Consider the following 17,907-nt stretch of genomic DNA (forward strand, 5'->3'; position numbering starts at 1 on the left):
TTCCTGAATCCCAATTTTTTTTTGATTGCGGCACGATGTCTTGCTTTTTTGAAATCTTGTGGCCTACTTCACTTGTCAGACAGGTTCTATTTAGGTGATCAGTAACCAGGCCTAGATGTAACAAGTGAAATGAACCACAGTAAATTCATGAGTTAACAATGGGTGGCAATTACTTCTTCACATAGCGCCATGAAGCTTTGGATAGCCTTTTCCTATAATAAATAAAATGATCACTTGAAAACTGTACTTTGTGTTTACTTGGGTTATCTTTGTTTAAAATCAAAGTTTTTTTGATGTTCTTAAATATTAAAGTGTGAACAATGTGCAAAAAAAATAAGAAATTAGGAAGGAGGCAAATTCTTTTGTAGTAAATTATGACTTATAGAGAGGATTGTTTACCCACACTGCATGAATGCTTGTCCAGGCAGATGACGAGATATGCACATAGAAAGTCTATGCACGTATCTCGTCCAGACAGCAGGACAGCTGTCTGGAGATCACAGGGTTGGCTACTTGTGACGTGTATGTTTGCTTCCACACACTGCAATGATGCTTGTCCTGGCAGAGAACAGTACTGTCCATTCATGGAAAATGCATTTATTTAGCTTGATATCAGATTTCAGTATTTGTAAACAAATATGAAAAAAATTTTAATAGATCATCACTCTCAATAGTAAAATATGTAGAAAAGATGAAAAGTTCTATGCACTCACCTGGTAGTGTTACGAGAGCAACACCAGCACTTCTATACAGATAATGTGGATGCTCGTTGGGGGGTGCCGATGGCTGACGGTATCCTCCCTTCAGACACATCACATAGGTCCAAAGGTGAAAGTTTGTTCAGTGTTTCAAAAACCACCAAAGCAAAGCTGGATACTGATATCGGCACCGATTGGTATTATGTGAAATAAATTAATCACGATCCTGGACAATAAACAGGAATGACACTTTATTATTAATATAAAAGACAACATGTTTCGAGGGCATTTTTCCACTTCATTAGGTCATCAAGAGGGGCCAGATGTGTAAACAGCCCAATATATTTTGCAAGCATTAGTACCCATGCCATTCTTTAAGTCAGTGTTTTCCAAACAGTGTGCCTCCAGCTGTTGCAAAACTACAACTTCCAGCATGCCTGGACAGCCAGTGGCTCAATGTGTGAACACAGTCTAAAACTGTTCATGTGAATTCGATTTGGGTGGAATAGGCAAATGATTTAATACATCAGACAGGTAGCCGGATCGTCCCCAATAAAAGATTTACAGTCAAGTGTGCCAGTTCATAGGGAGGTGGAAGTAACTAACTCTTTACTTAAGCAGTAGATCAGGGATACTCCGTCAATGCCTCTGGACAGTTAAAGGAGAACTCTGCGAAAAAAAAATTTCTCCTGTATGCCTGGGCTGCCGGAATAAAAATAATAAACTTTGACTTACCTTCTGTGGCTCCCCCGATGCCACTGGAATCAGTCTCCCATCATCCTGTCCCCATCTTCTTCAGCTTTTGTCCGCCGACGCGTCACATTGCAGCTCAGCTAATGGCCGGGCAATACAATGGGCCTCTGCTGGTGATAGGCAGTATCATGCTGGTGAGGGGCAGTATCATGTAACAGCCCCAATCCCAGACTTCTTCTTAGTGCCTGGGCACGTTACATCACACTGCTCCTCAAAATATCAACTGCTGAGGTGGGACAACACTGTGCCCTGCAATTAGCTAAGTGTAGTGTGTTGGGCACAAATAGCCGGAAGAAAACCGAGGCCGGAGGATGGGAAAACAATTACAGCAGCATCGGGGGAGAGGCAAAATGTAACGTAAGGTTTATTCATTTTATTTTGGCAGCCCTGGCATATAGATTCTCCTTTAACCATAAATGAGTTCAGAAGCTCTACTTATTTTAGTCCTTATATTCCTTAAAGTGGTAATGTGTTGCTAGGCATCTCATCCTCTATTCATAGGATAGGAGATAAGATGTGTGATCGCAGAGGTCCCGCCGCTGGCTGTCATGCCCCTTCTCATAGACATGAATGGAAGGGGCATAGTGTGACATCGTGAGGGGGGTGTGGTGTGACGTCACGACCACGGACTTCCAATCCCAGCGTTCCGAACATAATGTTCAAAACGCTGGATGTCTGGACGGAGATCGCTGTGTTTCCAGCGGTGGGACCCCCGCGATCAGACATCTTATCCCCCTATCCTATGGGTAGGGGATAAGATGTCTAGCAACAGAGTACTCCTTTTTTGCACATTACCAAGTTTTGCTCTATCTTCCACTTTTTCTCAGAAGACTGCTAATAGAGTGGAAATTCTGTTTTAATATATAGTTCCAGCTAAAAGGTTTTCCTTTAAAAACACTATATAAGATTTAAATTCTCTGGCTTCCTAGTTGCACCATATATGTGTTATATATTTATTTATTTTAAAAAAAATGTTATTTCTTTTTTTATTTTATTTCCTACAGTACGTAAGTTCTTCTTTATTGCTACCAGGTAATTTTATGTCTTTAAAAAAAATGCTGCTCCGTTGACCTCTGTGGGTCGACTTTCTGCAATAGCTTTAGGCTGTTTTATTGATAACAGCTGTTAAAAGATGTTACTGATAGGATAATGAGCATACAGCCAGTTGGGTGAACACTTCTCTGGTAGAACAAAGGCTACACTAAGTTGAGTATTTCCTCCAGGGCAAAAAAAAAAAAACTCCAGGCATTATCATTAACTTGTCCAAGACTTACTTGTTTTCATTTGTTTATAATTGACCAATGTTCAGGTTGCCATGTTCTTGCGCTGGTTAAGGGTCTCCCCCACTTTCATGTAATGTCAGGATTTTCACCTCTTTTTGTTAGTTTTTTTTATTCGAGCAGTATAATTACGTGGAATAGTTTGTACCATGGGTGTGCGTTATTTGTCTATAATTGCTGTCAGTCTTGTCAAGGCATTTTTAAACACCTGGCAGACATTTTTTTGTTCAAAGTTGTTTCAGCCTCCCGCCTGGATGTTGAAAGAGTCATCACGTAAACTTCAGGAAGCAATTTGATTTATACTGCGCAATAATATATTTTATGTCAACTGCCTGTTATTATTCTCATGTTTTATTAAACTGCTGAACAGTAAAACAAATGAAAAGATTCAAAGTAAATGTTGCCATTGGTCAAAATCCTGCATCTAAAAAGGTACTTTTAGTTAGCGGAATAGGTGGAAGGCATTTCTTACGGCCACCAACAGCGCCTGCTGGTTTTAAGAGTTATGAGTGCATAATAACAATTAAAGGAGAATTCCACTTTTGAACAATAATTTACAACAACTAAAAAAGTGTTGAGTAACTTGGCAAGTGCTTGTACAAATACTGCTTTATTAAGCGTGGAATTTTAGTTTACATATTCATTTTTTCTCCTCTATAACTTGATGCCGATAGTTTAGTAAACATTTTCATGGTGACAGCTATTACATCATATCTTAGAGTAGTGGAGCTGTCTTATGGAGACACTCCAAGCTAAACTGGGAATCTGCTAACTACAGTTCCCACTAGGTTTCTCCATGCACCAACTGAAGTACAAGGAGCACCACCATTTATTTGAAGACTTTATCTCCTTGTGCATATTACTTGATATATTGTCGGAGCAAAAACCGTCCTCTAAAGAGCCTATAGGTGCTCTACATCCAACATGCATGACCCCTTCCCATTTCCATCAGATATTGTAATACATGCCGAGTAGTCACTGATTTAAGAGAACGCCATTGCTCCTTTTTAAAACAGGAAAAAATAGTTGCATGTGTGGCCAAATAGATGAATACATTTGTAAAGTGTCATGTATAGGGTCAGTCTTGATCAAATAGAAACTGCTGTTACATGCATAGACAAACACAGGTCACTCGCTCAAGATGAGAACAAGAGGACACTTTGTTACTATTTTAAGTGTATTGGAAGGAGTTGTAAATTTTCACATTCCCCCTGAAGTAAAGTTTATATTTGGATGCTAAATGGGAAAGCGATTTTAGTTACATTAGAATTCTAGGCTAATGGCCTCTCTCATGCACCCAATACTTAGAAGATAATGACTTTGTAGCTATAATTCTGACCAACTTGCTTCTGCCTTCTTTCCTAGGAAGTGTGTAGAGAGCTCTGGTGTCTGAGCAAAAGTAGCAGATGTGTAACCAACAGCATTCCTGCCGCCGAAGGGACCCTGTGTCAGACTGGGAGCATCGAAAAAGGGGCAAGTACATTATCTAGCAAATCATTTTATACCCATCCACTCATCTAATACTAATATTGTAATCACCCAGGATCTCTGCCTTCCTGATTCCAAATACTAAATTAGCTTTTTGTATTAATGTGGTGGTCTCATGATGACAGCGTTTTGACCATATGCTCTATTAAGGATGACACTGACATGGGGGGGGGGGGGGGGGGGTCCTTGTGAGCAGATTCCATTTTGGCAGACTCTATTTGTCCTTATGGTCTTGTTAACATCATGTGTCGTGTCATTTTCTTGCATTTTCCTGCTTCATTCACACTGTGTTTTTGTATCCTATTGAAAGGTACCTTTGAAACAGGATCCAAGTGGATGTCTGTTCTTGTGCATCCTGGTACCATAGGCCATCTGGATCCCATTCTTAAACAGTTCAAATCCTGCATTTTTTAGTTTGGTGCTGTTTAAGTAGTGAATTTTCTCACCAAAAACCTGCAAAAATGTGTTGTGAACCTAGCGTTGTTAATCTATTTATTTATAGATCCACTACCTGAGTACCCGGAGCTGCCCGTTTTTTCCTACCTAATCCTTGTGGGGGAGGAAAAGCAACAAAGGAGAAAACGTTTGTCCTCATATCCCATCCTCAAATCCTGACCCCATATCCCCTCATATCCCGACCCCAAATCCACTCCTCATATCCCTACCTCATATCCTGACCTCATATCCCATCCTCATATTCCATACTTATATCTCAACCTCCTATTCTGTCATTATATCCTATATCCCATCCCCATATCCTGTTCCCATATCCCGACCTCATATCATGTCCTTATATCCCATCCCCATATCCCATCCTCATATCCCATCCCCATATCCTGACCTCATATCTCGACCTCATATCCCATCCTCCTATTCCATACTTATATCTCAACCTCCTATTCTGTCTTTATATCCTATATCCCGTCCCCATATCCTGTTCCCATATCCCGACCTCATATCATGTCCTTATATCCCATCCCCATTTCCGACCTCATATCCCTTCCCAGTATCCTGTCCCCATATCTGACCTCATATCCCGTCCCCATATCCAGACCTCATATCCCTTCCCCGTATCCTGTCCTCATTTCTAATCCTCATCTCCCATCCTCAGGTGGGGTTGAGTTGTGATGAAGATATTGTAAGCTGAAAATTAAAGGGGTGGGGCTTAAAGGGTGGACGTGGAATACTTGGAGGGTGTGGCTTGCCAGCCAAAGTGACACATTCACCAGGAGATGCAGAGCTTGTAAAGTAAGGTACCAGAAGTCCTATATACTTGCATGGGGTAGGTAAGGGTTAATTTATTATATATTTTTATTTGACGTATAAGCAACATGTGACCAAGTATTATCGAAATATCTCCAGCCATATGGAAGTTATGCTGGAACATACATTTCCCATAGATTTGCATTGGACTTAAATAAAAAAAAAACTGACCAACGCAAATGAGGGTAGGTTAGGGTTAAATTAACTACCCTATATTTTTTGTGGACATAAAGGTAACATGTGAGTATTATCGAAATATCTCCAGCTATTTGGAAGCTATGCAGTAACATATATTTCCCAAAGGCTTGTATGGAACTTTAAACAAAAACCCCATCCCTCACAAATAACGGGTGGGTAAGGGTTAAATTATCTATCCCATGTTTGTTGTTGACATATAAGTAACATGTGTACCAAGTTTCATGTTAATATTTTCAGCCGTTTGGAAGTGATGCTGGAACATACACACACACACATAACCATACACACACATACACATACATACACACATACACACATTGGGGGGAATTTATCACTAATGGTAGAAGCTTTTTCTTTTCTATATGTAGCGTAAATTTTTGCGCAGTGAGTTATTCTGCGTCTTTTTTGTGCATCTTTTTTGATAGAGCGAAAAGCAAGTAGTCTATTTTTTTATGTATTGTTGAATGCATTTGGCATTGGATACTAATTCATCATGTGCGTTTTTTTTGTTTAGTTGCATTTTTTTGTGCAAATAAGTTTGTTTTTTTTACGCAAAAATACACCATCAAAAAGGACACATAGGAAAGTGTTCTACTGAGACAGCCGGGGGATGCAGGAGCTATTCCTCAACACTGCTAAACTACAACTACTTCCATCATGGGACAGAGTCTGTCCCATGATGGGAGTAGTTGTAGTACCACAGCACTGAGGGATGGCACTTGCACATCCCCTGGCTGCGGGACTATTTTGGGACAATTAGGACTACTACTCTCATCATGGAAAGACTGTCCATGATGGGAGTTATAGTCCAGGGGCAGAAGGGCAGATTGCAACTGGTCATTCTCCAGAGACCTGCTGCGATCCGCATTTATTAAATTAACATGCCGGCGGCACATGCGGCTCAACTGCGCTCCCTGCCGGCTCCCGGCGGGGAATACTGTATACGTTATCAAAATTCATAATCCCTGCCATCAGGAGACGGGAGCTCTGATTGGTTAAAAGCTGTTCACCAATCAGAGCTCCTGTCTCCCGGTGGCAGGGATTATGAAATGTGACAGCTGTATACATGAGCCAGTGGGGAGCCGTATGTGCCGCCGGCTTGTACAGTTAATAAATGCAGATCACAGCTGGTCTCTGAAGAATGACCTGCTGCGATCTGCCCTTCAGCCCCTGGACTATAACTCCCATCATGGACAGAGTCTGTCCATGATGGGAGTAGAAGTCCTAATTTGTCCACAGCCCTCATTAACCCTTTTATTAACCCTTTTATTAAAAAAAATGCTGGTCATCTTCCCAATCCACCGAATCTGACGTAGTCCTCTGCATTCACGTATCTCAAATGAGAAGAAAAGAAAAAAAAAAGGTTAGTACATTTTTGGTGCTCTCCCCTGGGGAGTGCACCCATACTGCAGTGTGTTCCTAAACAGGGACAAAAGGAAGGGTCGGCTCTCGAGACCCGTAGTGGTGCACGCGGAAGGCAATACACAGAAAGAAAAGAAATCCCGGCACTCGCTGTTTTCTTCTGCCAAGTGTAACGTGTTTATTAACACAGTGCTAGTTCAAGTGGACACGTTTCAGCCTAAGCCTTACTCAGACTTACAGTCAGTCTGAATAAGGCTTTGGCTGAAACGCGTCCACTTGTACTAGCACTGTGTTAATAAACACGTTCCACTTGGCAGAAGAAAACAGTGAGTCCTAGGATTTCTTTTCTTTCTGTTCCTAAACAGGGAGCCTCCAATTGTTGATGTCTGCCTACTGTATCCTGTATATACAGTCATCTATAGACAGCTGTATATACAGGATAGCGCACAAAGACTTAACCCAGAACTGCTCAGCAGCAGCGTGGGTCAACACTTTCCTTGCTGGGCTCTTGTATAGTATACATGGGTACACTGTGCACCCCTGTATACTATACAGCAGGTGGAGGTAAGTAGTGATGCTCTGCGACGTGTATATGTATATTCTATACATCACCTACCTTACACTCTGTGGGCCAGGCTCTCTGTATCCGACACATGGAGTGGTACCCTGATGGAAGTGAAAAAATTGCCACAGGGTACAAAAATGACTGTTTCCACACACCAGCAAAAACGCAAGAAAAACTGACAAAACGCAAGAAAAATCGGGGACATTTTTTCTGGCGTTTTTGCTGGTGGACAAAAAATCTCAATGGAATCTGAGCCTCAAAGCAATAGAACAAAATCCCTGTGTCCACTTTTCCTGTGAGGTGCAGCTCAGGTGTACAAATAGAACTGTGTGGAGATTTAGAACTTTGCGCAAAATGTATCATGTGCCTTGCACAAGTATGGTAAATTTGGTGCAATTGCACAAGTATGGTAAATTCGGTGCAATTGCATCAAATTTAGACCAACCAAAATGATCTACAAAAAACGTCTCCCTACACCAGCATGGATATATTTCCCCCCATTGAGTTTTATATATATAGATAGGTTAAGAGATCCATAGGTTTTCAAGTTTTTCTTTTTGTTGTTTTTTTTTTTTTTTACCGGACAGCCAACCAGAGAGATTGTCTTATTTTACTGTACTTTAAATGAACAGGATTCTGGCGGATCTGTTTTTGCACAATGCCAGTCTATGACAATAAGACGCTGCAGGAGAGGCATCCGCTTATACCTTGTTAAACAATACAATGATCATGTAGCACTAGATATCAATTTTACTCATACATTTTGCAAAACATATATAAGACTACAGTCCAGTTATATCCAATGACTCAAGGGGGGGGGGGGGGGTCTTCTCTGATTGAAATTGTTCTTTTTCTTCGTCTTCTCTATTTATCCAGACTGCCATGAGGACTTTTACAGCTGCAACATCAAATTCGGCCAGAAAAACATCTTAGATTCCCTACCTTTTCAGTACCATCCTCACCTTTTCCCTACCCATAGTACCCCAAATGGTAATAATGCCTCCCTTGGTACAAGATTCCCCATCAAGGTAGGTAGGCGTCCCATATAGGTAGGTGCCCTCAGTAGGTGAGTAGATGCCCCTGTTGGTAGGTTCCATCAGTGCATAGGTGCCCCAGTATGTAGGTAGATGCTTCTTGATGGTAGTTTCCTTCAGTGTTTAAGTACCCCCTGTAGATATCTAGGTGCCTCTGTCGGTAGGTGCCCCTTGTAGATAGGTCCCCAGAAGTAAAAATAAAACAAACTCACCTTCTCTTTGTTTCCATGCCAGCAGGGTCTCCTTGTCCTCTGGAGTAGGCAGCATGCAATGAATGAGGTCCTAAGGATGTCCTGTGGCAGGGTAGCAGGTGACACTCATAATAGGAGACTCTTTGTGATTTTGGCTATGGGCCCATTCTGTTCTATGTACGCCCCTGATTGTAGCTTTAGAATAGAGCTTTATATGGCAGGTTCTTGCCCCGATTTATATAACATTCATTATAGTTTTCTTTTATTCTAGCTTTTCTTTTTCATGTGACCCCACCACAGAGGATCCGGTACAGTGACTTAGCTGTTCATTATTAAAATAGTCAGACTTTCACATTGTACCGCCTAGAACAATGACTACTGTCATCATTTTTTAGCACTGACTATATTAGCCCGGCTGCTTTCAGAAAAGAGTACACTGCTTTTTTGACTTTCAACCTGGTGCTAAAATAAAGAGAGAGAAAGCTTTTGAGCAGCTGTCACACTCTATTAATCCTCGCTGATGGTTTCATTCAGAAGGCCTGACCTGCTTCCACTTAAAACGTCTTTTCTCTGCTGACTTGGGACACTGTGTTAGCGAGCCAGCTCATTTCATTTAGCGTTCATTACCCACAATTATAGAGAACGCTGAGCACTAGTTTTACTACCTGGATTTATACGCTTTGCTCTGAAGTTTCTCTTATCATCTCTTACTGTAAGACAAAGACTGTTTCTGCAATATATATTTTTTCTCATGTTTTGTATTAAAAAGAAAAAAAAAATCTTTTTCTTTTTTTCCGGTTTGCAGACAGACAGTTCTATCAGCAGACTGACCTTTTTTTTCTTTTTTGTTAATTTTTGGCTTGCAGTATGATGCAAAGCTATTGCCTGGATACAAAGCAGATGCACTCTAGTCTGCTACCCACATACCTTGTGGTTTTGATAACTGGTGTAATATGCAGAGTAAGCCTTGAAAGTCTGAGACATTCTGCTATTTTAATATTACGAATTGTTGCCAGTTTGAAAAAAATAAATATGTTTTTATCCTTCAGGAGAAGGGTAAATGTGTGATATGAGTTTTATTCTGAACCCATTTTTCTATATTATAAGTTGATTTTTTAACATCAGTGTAGCTGCTGGCATGGCACATTGTGCCACTAAAGTGTTATATTTCAGGCAACTGTATTGTAATGGTGATGAGAACCTGACTAAGGCTGGGTTCACACTACGTTTTTGCCATACTGTTTTCAATCCGTTTTTCTAAAGAAAACCGTATGGCAAAAAAAAACGGATGGAACAGTATGGAAAAAAGTAAACCGTATGCGTTTTTAAACAGTATACTGTTTTTAAAAGTGCATACAGTTGCAGTACGGTTTTTAAACCGGAGTCAAAACCGTGGTTGACCACGATTTTGTCTCCGGTTTAAACACCATACTGTAACCGTATACGTTTTTTTTAACATGGACGTCAATGGGAAACGCACATGTATATGGTTCCATACGGGAAAAACGTATAGGTTTTCACTTTGCACATGAGCATTTGCATCCTAAAGTCCCTACCCAAGACCCCTCCCATTAAAAATGAACAAAATGTTCAAAAACGTATGGTTTTTTTTTTCTATAAAAACTGACGGAACTGTATGCACTTTTAAAAACAGTATACTGTTTAAAAACGCAAACGGTTTACTTTTTTCCATACTGTTCCATCCGTTTTTTTGCCATACGGTTTTCTTTAGAAAAAGGGATTGAAAACAGTATGGCAAAAACGTAGTGTGAACCCAGCCTAAGAACAAAAAAGCAGAGTCTAGTTTTTTATTTTTTAAACAGCTGTCTAAGCACTTTTTTTTTATTCAACCTATAGAAGAGAATCTAAACAAAATTTCGAAAAAAAAAGCCCCATGTAGTAAATATTTTACATAGTAAAAGTAAAATAGTACAGATAAATAATTAAAAAAAATGCATTTAAAGGTGTCTGTAGCTTTTAAATAGACAATTTTAGTACCATGTTGGCTTAGCTTGAAGCTACTTGCAGCAGCTGTACCTGGGTCACCAACAGTTTCATGTGCTGAATATGTGATGATGTTACTTTGTACAGAATCTAAATCCATGTTATAAAGGGCATGTAAAAAATGTCCAATTTTCTAATGTACTTACCTGATTCATTCATCCTCCAGTCATCTTGTCACTTGGTCATGGCAGCTATGATGCATAACACAGGAACATTTCACCCCTACATCAACTGGAAAGCAGAGTCAAGGGATTTTGCTATAAACATGAAATCATCTAGCAGCTATTTATTTATTTCATCTACACTGCGTTCACATATGGTTGGGCTATTGAAGGGATCTACATTAAAATGAATTAAATGTATTTAAATTAATTGACTCAAGGGCAAAGGCTAATACACATTAGAGAAAAGCCATTCTGGCCACCGGACTCTCCCTTGACAGATCATGTTGGAGAATAGAAGGATCAGTCATGTTGCATTTCAACGTCCAAACCTTTTGTATTCAAGGAGATACATAACTCCCAGAGCTGTCTGGCAGTGGATTACCTGTCCTCTCCGTATACAGACCACATGAATGTTAGACCAAGCTTGTGTGTTCATGTGCATGGAGCTGTGTTTCCCAACTAGAGGGCCACCTACTGGTGCACAACTACAACCAGCATGGCCTGATAAGCCTTTGGCTGTTAAGGCATGCTGGAAGTTGTAGTTTTTAACAGCTGGAGGAACATTGGTTGGGAAATACTGGCATTAAAGGGGTTATCCAGGAAAAAAAACCTTTTTTATATATATATATCAACTGGCTCCAGAAAGTTAAACAGATTTGTAAATTACTTCTATTAAAAAAATCTTAATCCTTTCAGTACTTATGAGCTGCTGAAGTTGAGTTGTTCTTTTATGTCTAAGTGCTCTCTTATGACACCTGTCTCGGGAACTGTCCAGAGTAGAAGCAAATCCCCATAGCAAACCTCTTCTACTCTGTGCAGTTCCCGAGACAAGCAGAGATGTCAGCAGAGAGCACTGTTGCCAGACAAATAGAAGTAATTTACAAATCTGTTTAACTTTCTCGAGCCAGTTGATATATATATATAAAAAAAAGTTTTTTCCTGGAATACCCCTTTAAGGTATCAGCAGAGACAACTGTTGTGTTGCTATTGAGAAGAGGTTACAATTCATAGACTACAAAGAACAGGGATGTTGTGGCCGAGACCCTGATTCCGTCTTTCTCATATATAGTGTATAGTTATTTCTGCAGTTGGTCTTTATATTAAAGCGGTACTCCACTGGAAAAAAATGTTTTCAGATCAACTGGTGCCAGAAAGTTAAATAGATTTGTAAATTACTTCTATTTAAAAATATAAATGTTTCCAGTACTTATCAGCTGCTGTATACTACAGAGGAAGTTGTGTAGTTCTTTCCAGGCTGATCACAGTGCTCTCTGATGACACCTCTGTCCGTGTCAGGAACTGTCCAGAACAGGAGAGGTTTGCTATGGGGATTTGCTTCTACTCTGGACAGTTCCTGACACAAGCAGAGAACACTGTGGTCAGACTGGCAAGAGCTACACAACTTCCTCTGGAGCATACAGCAGCTGATACGTACTGGAAGGATTAAGATTTTTTAAATAGAAGTAATTTACAAATCTGTACAACTTTTGATTAGAAAACCCCTTTAATTCCATATGTGATGCAAACAATTGAGAACTCGAGTGTGAACATTGCCTTAGCCCTCAAATATTCTGTAAATTAGGGGAACCAGGAACGAATTTTCCTAAAAAATCGTATTCGGCTTTTGTTTGGTTACTACTACATTTATAGTTTAGGCTAATATAAGCTGCTATCAGGTTTGGAGCACTTTAATCCGGGTTTGCGCATGTCACCAGAAGCTTACATCTTGACTTGGGTGGCGAATTATGAGTGCCAAATATTGTCATCCTAGAGTAGTGTTTCCCATCCAGGGTGCCTCCAGCTGTTGCAAAACTATAACTCACGGCATGCCTTTGGCTGTCCTGGCATGCTGGGAGTTGTAGTTTTGCAACAGTTGGAGGCACCCTAGTTGGGAAACATTGTCCTAGAGGCCATTCAGCTACGGTTTTGCAAAGTACATGTGAGCCCTCTCTTAACCCCTTAAGGACGCAGCCCATTTGGGCCTTAAGGACGCAGAAAATTTTATTTTTACGTTTTCATTTTTTCCTCCTCACCTTTAAAAAAAATCATCTCTTTTATATTTTCATTTACAGACTAGTATGAGGGCTTGTTTTTTGCGCGACCAGTTGTCCGTTGTAATGCCATCACTCACTTTACCATAAAATGTATGGCGCAACCAAAAAAATACTATTTGTGTGGGGAAATTAAAAAGAAAACCGCAATTTTGCTATTTTTGGAAGGTTTCGTTTTCACTCCGTACAATTTATGGTAAAAATGACATGTGTTCTTTATTATTTGGGTCAATACGATTAAAATGATACCCATGATAACATACTTTTCTATTGCTTAAAAAAATCACAAACTTTTTAACCAAATTAGTACGTTTAAGATCCCCCTATTTTGAAGACCTATACATTTTTCATTTTTCCGTATAAGCGGCGGTATGAGGGCTCATTTTTTGCGCCGTGATCTGTACTTTTTATTGATACCATATTTGCTTATATAAAACTTTTAATACATTTTTTATAAGTTTTTTTTGGAATAAAATGTTATAAAAAAGCAGCTATTTTGGACTTCTTTTTTTTACGTTCACGCCGTTCACCGTACGGTATCATTAACATTTTATTGTAATAGTTCAGATATTTACGCACGCGGCCATACCAAATATGTATATAAAATATTTTTTTAACACTTTTTGGGGGTGAAATAGGGAAAATGGGGCAATTTACGTTTTTATTGGGGGAGGGGTTTTTCACATTTTTTTTTAACTTAATTTTTTTACTTTTTTTACTTTTATTTTTACATTTTAATTGTCCCCATAGGGGACTATTTAAAGCAATCACTCGATTGCTAATCCGGTTCTGTGCTATGTATAGGACATAGCACTGATCAGGGTTATCGGTCATCTTCTGCTCTGGTCTGCGGGAAGGCAGATCAGAGCAGAAGACTCCCAGAAGACAGAGGAGGCAGGTGAGGGGACCTCCGGCTGCTGTGCTGGATGATTGGATCGCTGCGGCAGCGCTACGGGCGATCCGGTGATCCAATTAAGTGACCGCGATGCTGCAGATGCCGTGATTGGTATTGATCACGGCATCTGAGGGGTTAATGGCGGACATCCGCGGGATCGCGGATGTCCGCCATTACCGACGGGTCCCTGGCTGCGATCAACAGCCGGGACCTGCCGCGCATGATCCGGGCATCGCTCCAATACCCGCGGTTATGCTTAGGACGTAAATGTACGTCCTGGTGCGTTAAGTACCGCATCACCAGGACGTACATTTACGTCGCTCGTCGTTAAGGGGTTAAAGGAAATCTGTCATTGTCAGTGTCATCAGCATTAACCTGTCGGTACAGACAGGTAGTGCAGGTGACACTGATGACAATGGTACTTACCTTGTCCCGTTCCGTCGTTCTCCGGTAATCTTCTCCAGTATCTCCAGCTCTGAGCCGGCTTGGAGCATGGGCGGAGCTTAGTGATGTCACCGCTGAAGCAGACAGGCTCCCTTTGAACACCTGACTAGTGATGTAATGTCTCAGGCCGCACTGCAATCTGGGAAAATCTGAGACAACACTCATTATAAACACCGGGACACAAAAAATTGTGAGACCCCATCACACGCAGGTACAGACACTATGTTGTGAAGTACACTAACATTTCAGCCCCTGTAGCATAGTCAAATAAAAATAGAATACCCCTTTAACACTACTGGTAATTCCTCTGCTGTGTTCACATAAAGGAAGTTATAGATGTCTATTCTTTTTGCGGATTGTGCTCGTACGGGCCAGATGAAGCGCCGTTGTGCGTGAAATTTGTTGCCGCCCCTGTGAACGCCCCCAGCCTCACCTGTTCCACCTCCATCTCCCTGTGTACCTGTATCGTTGGATTTTTTTATGCTGAATAAAGATTAAAGTTTTCTACAGAGCCAGCAGTGAGTGCGTTATCCATTTACCTCTGATACCATACACTATTTCCAGTTTACTTTTTCATGGGATGAGAGCACCTCCATAGCTTTGAGTCATTGAACGAACAGGTACTTCTGCTGTATACTATATGCATGGGAGGACGTTCTCTATCAGCAGTATTAGCGGTGCTAGACTCCTGCCTTTTCTTGATTGGAAGTTTAGTATACTATCACCAAGTTACAGAGGGCCACAACTTTTTGATGGCACTTGATTTCTGTTGACATGGACCTCTGACTGATGGGCCATTCATAGGCTGGATAATATTGGAGGCATTTCCACTGAAGATTCACAAAACTTGTGTAATGTCATAGTTCATCTGTAACAGACGCATGGAGATGTAATGGTAGAACCTGCTTGTCTAATAGTATCCAGGATTTTTATGATAGACGTAAGCAATTGTTATAGTTTACTGCCTTCCTCTGTGCTAAGGATCATATGAATTAAAGGGGTACTCCTGATTCTATTTAAAATCATATCCTTTTCAGTACTTATCAGCTGCTATATGCTCCACAGGAAGTTCTTTTCTTTTTCATTTATTTTCTGTCTGACCACAGTGCTCTCTGCAGACATCTCTGTCCATGTCAGGAACTGTCCAGAGCAGAAGCAAATCCCCATAGCAAACATATCCTGCTAAGGACAGTTCCTGATATGGACAGAGGTGTCAGCAGAGAGCACTGTGGTCAGGCAGAAAATAAATATAAAAACCAAAGAACTTCCTCTGGAGCATACAGCAGCTGATAAATACTGGAAGGATTAAGATTTTTAAATAGAAGTCATTTACATATCTGTTTAACTTTCTAGCAGCAGTTGATGTAAAAAAAATTTGTTTTTCACCGGAGTACCCCTTTAAAGGAAATGTTTAAATGAGCCTGTTTTGGTAATATTGCAATATATACTGATCAAGTCCTTATTACTGCAAATGTAGAAAAGGTGGAAGCCACATTTCCATATTGTCCATGTTTCGATTCTTCAGAAATTTCCTCAGGTCTTTCCCTCCCGTGAATCCTTACTAAGTATTTTGCTGCTATACTTACTTTGTTCTGTGTTTTATGAATGGCGGCTTTTCTCTTCCTTCCATCTTTTAGCTGCCTCATCTGGGAATCTGGCCATGATCCCATTGACCGGCTCTCACCCTCGATCTCCGCTTGTTTCCTCTCCATTTCTTCACTGTGCATTCTAGGCTGACGTAATTTTATTCACACATAACCAATTGCATGGATGTCGTGCTACTGTATATGACCTGGTGAGACCATTCGGTCTCTCTGTAGCAGTCTCATGCCTCCTGGAAGCATCCCCTTTTTTTCAGGAGATGGGGTTATCCTACAGGGTTGATTGTTGGGAAGACATGAAAAGTGCTCTCTTTCGTTTCATCATTCATTATGCAACCACAAAAAACTTTTAGAACACCCAAGCGGCTGTTATTCGTTTTGGCAGTGAGCTGAATTACAAAGAGTCTTTCATGCAACCAGCAGTGAACAAGACGTATCCGAATATGTGAAACTGAATGTTTAACTAAATCTCTATCTTGTCTGGGTATATTTGAGGCATCATTGGTGTGCCAACAAGTGATAGACATATTAACGGCAGTCAGATTCTATTGTATTTTAATATTCGAATACAAGATGCACAAAAACATTAATGTGTCCCTGATTACAAATAAAGCTATGTACCGTCTACTAGATCCTTAATAGATAGAAAAAAAGTATTTGTTTAAAGTAATTTTTCTCTCTTTCTTTTATCTTCTACTAATTTCTAGCGTCAAAAACTCCATTAAATATAAGCACCCTCTTTAGGACCACAGCAACACTAAAAACAGAATAAAAACACACTAAATAAAAAGCATTCTCAATTAAACAACCACCAAAAACTCTCTTTAAAGCCCTCATATGTTTTTTTATGTATCTATTATTTTTAAATACCCTAAATGTGTAGGTGTGAAAAGGCCCTTACTTGCTAAAGAGAAGTTTTCTGTAAACAAAGTGGTGACGGACTGCAACAGATCCAATTAAACTGAGTCAACAGAAAGTAAATAAAGAAAATGCTTTGGAAAATACAGAGGTGTTGGAAAATGCGGAGTCAGCATGACGCTGTAAAAATATTTTATTTACTCAAAAGCCAGGGAATTAGTAGATTAGAACACAGATCAGCACAATGAAAGCACAATACAGTGCCCATAGAGGTTCATAGAGTCCTACTGTTACCTCCTGATGCCTCTGGTTTCATACTGAAACATAGAGTACAGAGGTTTGTCACAGTCCATTATGGGAACATTTACAATTCTTAAACCTGTGGATAGGGGATAAGTTTCAGATAATGCTGAGTGCTGGGACTCAAGGCTCCTATCGGAATGGAGCAATGGTAGCAGCTAGTTTTCAGGATCCTTACCTCTTGGCAATTATAAGAGGAGCTACAAAGAGCGACTCTTGCTCTGGAGGACCTGTCCTGCATTATACATATAAGCCATGGATTTCAATGGGCCTTGTGTAATGCTTAGTTTACCCTTTGGTGGTGCTGCAGGGAAATTAAAGACTTACGGACAGGTTTTCCCACAGATATAAGGTATTTGTGGACTCCCAGTAATCAACATATTGTATAAAGTCCTTTCTAACAAGTACAGATTGTCCCTTCAATTAATCCTTTACACCTTTGTGAATATTATATGACTATTAGATGTCTCACAGTCGTTTACAGCTCATAAAAAGATTTAAGGGTCATATTTTAATCACCGTAATGATTCAGATGTGGGAAATGTTACTCCTTTATAATACTATAACATGTTGTATGCAAAGTATTATTGGCCTCTTAAAATATGCTATTGTTAGTTATGGATGATTGGGGAAAATTCGCTAACCAAAATGTGCCAAAAGAACAGAAGCACACGCTGTGTACCGAATTTATAATCTGTTTTAGCTGATTTTTTTATACTAAGTTGACCAAGGGGGGTGTTTCCAGTAAGGCTAAGTTT

At 40.1% G+C, this 17,907-nt stretch overlaps 1 protein-coding gene across 5 annotated transcripts in view; it reads left to right on the forward strand.

Annotated features, from left to right (window-relative positions):
- The window catches only part of ADAMTS6 (ADAM metallopeptidase with thrombospondin type 1 motif 6), a 333,735-nt gene that overhangs the window by 239,434 nt on the left and 76,394 nt on the right, over nt 1–17,907 (forward strand). For all 5 annotated transcript variants that reach the window (XM_056541263.1, XM_056541253.1, XM_056541289.1 and 2 more), the window contains exon 12: nt 4,097–4,204. In XM_056541263.1, coding sequence (XP_056397238.1) covers nt 4,097–4,204 — 108 coding nt within the window. The remainder of the gene's footprint in view (nt 1–4,096; nt 4,205–17,907) is intronic.

This window comes from Hyla sarda, chromosome 1 (assembly GCF_029499605.1).
Source record: "Hyla sarda isolate aHylSar1 chromosome 1, aHylSar1.hap1, whole genome shotgun sequence".
NCBI lineage: Eukaryota > Metazoa > Chordata > Amphibia > Anura > Hylidae > Hyla > Hyla sarda.